Below are 7,474 nucleotides of genomic sequence, written 5' to 3'. Positions count from 1 at the left end.
ATACAGAAATAAACATTTCCCTGGTAGATCAAATGGTAAAGAGTCTGCCTGCAGTGCAGGATACCGGGTTTGATCCCTGTGTCAGGAATTTCCCTGGAGAAGGAAATGGCAACCCACTACAGTTTTCTTGCCTGGAGACTTTCATGGACAGAGGACCCTGGCAGGTTGCAGTCCATGGGGTCACAAAGAATTGGACATGATCAAGTGACTAACACTTTCTTTGGGGGCTTCTTTGATGGCTCAGACAGTACAGAAACTGCCCACAATGTGGGAGACCAGGGTTCAATCCCTGGTTCAGGAAGATCCCCTGGAGAAGGAAATGGCTACCCACTCCAGTATTCTTTCCTGAGAATCCCATGGACAGAAGAGCCTGGCAGGCTACAAGTCCATAGGCTTTCCAAAAGTTAGACAGGCCTTAGTGACGAACACTTTTCATGAAAAGTGTTCATAAAACACTTATGAAAAGTGTAATTTTCATAAAAAGAAATAAGCAAAGAATATGAAGATGTACCTTATCAGGAAATTTTGAAATATCTCTTTCTCTCTATTGATATTTCAAAATTATACATATATACAAATTATATATGTATAGTATATATATGCATATACACACACACATCAAATAAAAGTTTGCCTTCTCTGTAATGAAAGAGGAATAATAAGATAATGGTATACCACTGTTCATCTTTTTAAAATTACTAAAAGTCAAAGGTAGATGATTATATTCAACACTGCTGACAGTGGAGAAAAGAATTCTCCCACTTGCAGTAGAAATGTGAATCTGTACACTCCTTAACACTGTGATCCAAAAGCCTTTGATTCAGTCATTTCCCTTATAGGAAAGCATTTTCAAGGAAAACCTGGAGGCAGGGGCCCTGAAGGAACAGTAGGCTAGACTGAACAGAAGACTGGAGGCAGGGGCGGGGCCACAGGAAGGGAGGGGCTGGAGCAGACAATGAAGTATGCAGAGCCTCCACTGTGACGTTTGGGACTGTGCTAAAATCTCCAAGGGAAACTAGGGCCTAAGCAGAGGTGGCAGGCCACAGCAATGCTGTGGCAGGGAAGTCTCAACAGCAGTCTCTCTAGGGGCTCTAAGAGCCTTTATCTATGGGGCCCTTCGGTCGGAATCTGCGTTGCAGGGAATCCAGCACAGAGGAACTGCAGCAGCCAGAACCCGAGGCAGGCCCCAGTTATGTGTCTGGCAGCCGCAAACGCAAACGGAGCACCCGTCCCGGCTTGGGCCCAGAGTCTGAGAGGAGCCACACGTTTCTAGACCAGGAGGAGGATCTACAGCAAGTCGCCTGTACAAGCCAGGGTAAAAAAGTTAAGATCACATCTGAGCATGCTTACCAAACTTTATTTTTAAATGGGGAAACCAGTGACATTAAAATCCGTGCTCTGGGGCAAGTATGGTGTTTACACAAAATGTTTTTATGTCAGTCGAACTACTTTGCTACAATGTTTAGAGATTCTTGGAAAGAATGTCACAACGATATTATTGACCTGGAGATTAATGACCAGAATATAAATGTAGAATCCTTGCATTTTGTATTAGGCTCATTGTACAGGAATGAATATGTCTTAATTGAGCCCTTTCAAGTTCCAGGAGTTTTGGCAACTGCAAGCCTGCTTCAAGTAGAGGACTTAATTCAGCAGTGTGATAAGACCATGAAGGAAACAATTAATGTGAAAACTGTATGTAGCTTCTATGCGGCAGCAGAGACCTATGGGTTACATTCTGTAAAGACAAGGTGCTTTGAGTGGCTTCTCCACAATCTGATGACTCATCCAAGTGTTGAACTTTACAAAGGACTCAGTACAGATCTTATGAATCTGGTCATTTCCTCCTCTAATTTATTAGTAATGCAAAAGGAAATCGATATATATACTACACTTAAACAGTGGATGTTCCTCCGCCTTAACCCAGGTTGGAAAGGCAAAAGGAAACAGCTTTTAGTTAGGGCAAACAACTGGTTTTCCAGGCACAGGGAACATAATGGTAGCATTTCCTTTCTTGAAACTGAACAAGGCATAGCATTTCAACCAGTATTTAAAAATTTGAGGTTTCAGCACGTCATCTGTGACCTGGCCTCCATAAGAGTTATTGAACAAGATGCTCTAATACCTTCAGAATGGTTATCGTGTGTTTATAAACGACAATGGTTTACCTTGCTTACAGCACAACAATACAGGGAAATTGGTCCTAGAGACATCAATGAAACCGAACTTGAAGAATATAGCATGAGATGTGGCAAAAAGATTGTCAGAGATGGAAAATACTCCTGGAAGTGGCCCGGTTACAACTTTGGTGTTCATTTGTATGTCACCTTCACCAACCATTATATAAGTTTCAAACAAAATGCTTTCAGTCGGCCACATGATGGCTCCATCTGTTTACAACCTCAAAGAAATATTGCATTCAGATTAACTTTGGTATATTTTGATTCTAGTGGAAAACTGAGGCTCAGGAAAACAACTGGTTATAAAATCCTTACCTTTAAAAAGAAAAAGGAAAAAAGGGTAATGAAACTGGATAGTATACCTTTGAGCTTCCCGTTATATATATTCTGCAACTTCCTGTTTATATCATTAGAAAATCCAGGAAATTAATGACATTGCCAATTAGGCTAGTTTAGCATTTTGAAAACTTCTGGTGTCTCATTTCATTTAATGGCCCTACTGTTACACACAATAAAGATGAACAACAGCAAAAGAAAATAATATTTTGAATGTAGAAACTATCATAAATTACTGTCTTCATTTTATTTCTATGTATCTGTGAAGAAAAAGTTCAATTTCAAGGAAATATCTGTGAAACCGAATAGTCACTGCTGAAACCAAAAAGACATCTTTTGCTTTTCATTTACCATCAACAGCCATGCCCCAAATGGAAATAATAGATTATATTTCCAAGGAACCAAAAAGAAACTAACTTCCTGGATAAATTTTACCCTAACCAGTATTGAGACAGAATAAAGAATTCTCTTCCTTGCTGAAATGATTGTGCAAATGTAGCTTTATTTGAAGCACTATATTATAGAAGAAAATGAATCATGAAGTAAAACCTGAGATTAGAGATTCTTTTTTGATTTCTGTATTATAGAGTTACAAATTATCAGACAATGTCAGGTTTTACAATATGACATACTATATATGTATCATATGTTAATGTAATAATACATGCTATACGTCATTATATATAATAATCACATAGTATATAAATATGTAGTACTATTCCATATAATTTTATATATTATATTAAATACATACAAATAACATTATATATGTATATATACATATATGCACATATATATTTATAAGTTTGTAAAGTTCAAAGAGAAATAATTTTTGAAATGGCTAACTAGGCACTATAGACTAAAATGGATTTCCACAAACATCATTCATTCCTATGAATATGTAGATATCAGTAATCTCAAAGTATCTTCTTCATTCTTTCTGTTTGTTTTTATATTCTTTATATTCATACTTCTCATTTTTGTCAGAATTCATTCTTTGCAGGATATTTGGGCTTCCCTGATAGCTCAGTTGGTAAAGAATCTGCCTGCAATGTGGGACACCTGGATTTGAACCCTGGGTCAGGAAAATGCCCTGGAGAAAGGCAAGGTTACCCATTTCAGGCCAGGATATTTAACGTAACATTTATTTCAAAATAGAAGCCAATAGCATAAAAAGTTTTTTCATTATAAATATGTCTTCTAAACAATTCCTGAGCTAGGAAGAGAAGGCCCAGTCTGGCCAGCTGACTAGTGCAACTTTCAAATATTTATTGAATACTTGAATGTCAAATGTTAATATTTGTATATAGAATATTTAATATTGTAATATTTATGCAAATGTTTTATATTGCTATTAATATAACTGCCTTTCTCTATGAACACACATATTGATTATATCTCTTCTTGAGTACCAAGCATGCAATTGACAGTAATTTTCTTTAATATGCTTCCTGCAGTTCTTTTTTAACTTTTATTTACAAGGCCCTCGTATTCTCACAAGGCATATGAACCTTCAAGTTAATTATATCATGATTATTAATGACATATATTTGAAATTTATTTAGACTGAGAAAGTGAATTGACAGTAATATGATTAATCAGCATTTGCATAATAATTTTGTATTATTTCAGGTTACCATTTTCTTGGGTATTGTTCTCACGCCACTGAGAGCAAAGTGAAGTTCTTCATATCCTTAAAAGTTCCTTCTAGCAAACATTTTACCTAATTTGTCTTCTTTTCACATTTCTTTTTTTTTCAATTTTTAATATTTTTAAAATTGAAGTATAAGAGCTTTACAATGTTGTGTTAGTTTCTGCTGTACACCAATGTGAATCAGCTATGTGTGCAAATATGTACCCTCCCTCCTTTAGCCTCACTCCCACCCACTCCATCCTATGCCTCTTGGTCATCACAGAGCACTGAGCTGAACTCCCTGTGCTACACAGCAGCTTCCCAACAGCTATCTATTTTACACATGGTAGTGTATATATGTAAACCTTAATCTCCCAAATTGCCTCACCTTCCCCTTTCCTGCCTTTGTCCACATGCTCATTCTCTAGGTCTGCATATCTATTCCTGCCCTGCAAATAGTTTCATCTGTAACATTTTTTCTAGATTCTCAAAAAATTACATTTTCTAGATATACAAAATGGATAAAAAAATAACATTTTCTAGCTATAAGCATTAAAATATTATATTTCATTTTCTCTTTCTGACTTAATTTACTCTTTGTGACAGACTCTAGGTTCTTCTACATCACTGTGAATGACCCAATTTTGTTCCTTTGATGGCTGAGTAACACTCCATTGTATATATGCATCACATCTTCTTTATCCAGTCATCTGTCAATGGACATCTAAGTTGCTTCCATGTCCTGACTATTGTAAATAGTGCTGCAATTAACACTGGGGTACATGTGTATTTTTGAATTACAGCTTTCTCAGACTAATGGAATTTCTGGGTCATATGGTAGTTTTACTGCTAGTTTTGTAAGAAACCTCCATACCATTCTCCATAGTGTTTGTATCAATTTACAGCAACAATGAAAGAGGCTTCCCTTTTCTCCATATCCTCTCTAGCATTCATTGTTTGTAGATATTTTGATGATGGCTATTCTGACCTGTGTGAAATGAAACCTCATTGGAGTTTTAACATACATTTCTCTAATGATGATAAATGTTGAGCATCTTTTCGTGTTTTAGCAATCTGTATGTCTTCTTTGGAGAAGTGTCTGTTGATGTCTTCTGATCAGTTTTTGATTAGATGTTTAGTGTTTTTTATATTGAGCTGCATGAGGTGCTTGTATATTTTTGATATTAATCCTTTGTCAGTTTCTTCATTTGCAATTATTTTTCTCCCATTCTGAGGACTGTTTTTTCACCTTGTTTACAGTTTGTTTGCTCTGAAAAGGCTTTTATGTTTTATTAGCTTCAAATTTATTTTTTTATTTTCATTACTGTAGAAGGAGGGTCACAAAGGATCTTGCTGCCATTTATGTCAAAGAGTGTACTACTTATGTTTTCTTCTAAAAGTTTTCTAATATTTGGCCTTACATTTCAGTCTTTAATCCATTTTGACTTATTTTTGTGTATGGTGTTAGGAAGTGTTCTAATGTAAGTCTTTGACATGTAGCTGTACACATAGGAACCTGGAATGTTAGGTACATGAATCAAGGCAAATTGGAAGTGGTCAGCGAGATGGCAAGAGTGAATGTCAACATTTCAGGAATTAGCAAACAAAAATGGACAGGAATGGGTGAATTTAACTCAGATGACCATTATATCTACTACCGTGGGCAAGAATCCCTTAGAACAAATGGAGTAGCTATCATAGTCAAGAAAGGAGTCCAAAATGTAGTACTTGAATACAATCTCAAAAACGACAGAATGATCTCTGTTCGTTTCCAAGGTAAACCATTCAATAGCACACTAATCAAAGTCTATGCCCTGACCAGTAATGCTGAAGAAGCTGGAATTGAACGGTTCTATGAAGACCTACAAGACCTTTTAGAACTAACACCCCCCAAAAATGTCTTTCTCAACATAGGGGACTGGCATGCAAAAGTAGGAAGTCAAGAAACACTTGGAATAACAGGCAAATTTGGCCTTGGAGTACAGAATGAAGCAGAGCAAAGGCTAATAGAATTTTGCCAAGAGAACGCACTGGTCGTAGCAAACATCCTCTTCCAACAACACAAGGGAACGCTGTACACATGGACATCACCAGACTCTTTGGCCAACACCAAAAGCAGATTGATTATATTCTTTGCAGCGAAAGGTGGAGAAGCTCTACACAGTCAGCAAAGAAGAGACTGGGAGCTGACTGTGACTCAGATCATGAACTCCTTATTGCCAAGTTCAGACTTCAATTGAAGAAAGTAGGGAAAACCACTAGACCACTCAGGTATGACCTAAGTCAAATCTCTTACAATTATACAGGGGAAGTGAGAAATAGATTTAAGGGACTAGATCTGATAGGGTGCCTGATGAACTATGGACAGAGGTTCATGACACTGTTCAGGAGACAGGGATCAAGACCATCCTCAAGAAAAAGAAATGCAAAAAACAAAATGGCTGTCTGAGGGGGCCTTACAAATAGCTGTGAAAAGAAGAGAAGAGAAAAGCAAAGGAGAAAAGGAAAGATATATGCATTTGAATACTGAGTTCCAAAGAATAGCCAGGAGAGATAAGAAAGCCTTCCTCGGTGATCACTGCAAAGAAATAGAGGAAAACAATGGAATGGGAAAGACTAGAGATCTCTTCTAGAAAATTAGAGATACCAAGGGAAAACTTCATGCAAAGATGGGCTCAATAAAGGATAGAAATGGTATGGACCTAACAGAAGCAGAAGATATTAGGAAGAGGTGGAAACAATACACAGAACTATACAAAAAAAAAAAAAATCTTCATGACCCAGATAATCCTGATGGTGTGATCACTCACCTAGAGCCAGACATCCTGGAATGTGAAGTCAAGTGGACCTTAGGAAGCATCATTATGAACAGTGCTAGTGGAGGTGAGCTATTTCAAATAGTTGAGCTATTTCAAATCCTAAAAGATGATGCTGTTAAAGTGCTGCACTTAATATGCCCACCAATTTGCAAAACTCAGCAGTGGCCACAGGACTGGAAAAGGTCAGTTTTCATTCCAATCCCAAAGAAAGGCAATTGCAAAGAATGCTCAAACTACCGCACAATTGCACTCATCTCACACTCTAGTAAAGTAATGCTCAAAATTCTCAACAGCACATGAACCGTGAACATCCAGATGTCCAATATGGATTTAGAAAGGCAGAGGAACCAGAGATCAAATTGCCAACATTCGCTGGATCATCGAAAAAGCAACAGAGTTCTAGAAAAACATATATTTCTGATTTACTGACTATGCCAAAGCCTTTGACTGTGTGGATCACAATAAACTGTGGAAAATTCTGAAAGAGATGGGAATACCAGACCACC

The 7,474-nt window shown here is 37.1% G+C and overlaps 1 protein-coding gene across 1 annotated transcript; it reads left to right on the top strand.

Moving 5' to 3' along the window:
* Window positions 1-1,051: 1,051 nt before the first annotated feature.
* On the top strand, window positions 1,052-2,873 carry LOC136153292 (germ cell-less protein-like 2). Its single transcript, XM_065914944.1, has one exon. It carries the CDS (start codon window positions 1,108-1,110, stop codon window positions 2,608-2,610), a length of 1,503 nt encoding a protein of 500 aa, XP_065771016.1. The 5' UTR covers window positions 1,052-1,107; the 3' UTR covers window positions 2,611-2,873.
* Window positions 2,874-7,474: the final 4,601 nt, after the last annotated feature.

This window comes from Muntiacus reevesi, chromosome X, assembly GCF_963930625.1.
Source record: "Muntiacus reevesi chromosome X, mMunRee1.1, whole genome shotgun sequence".
NCBI classification, from domain to species: domain Eukaryota; kingdom Metazoa; phylum Chordata; class Mammalia; order Artiodactyla; family Cervidae; genus Muntiacus; species Muntiacus reevesi.
The sequence above is the reverse complement of the archived record's forward strand: the minus strand, read 5'-3'. Positions and strand labels throughout refer to the sequence as shown.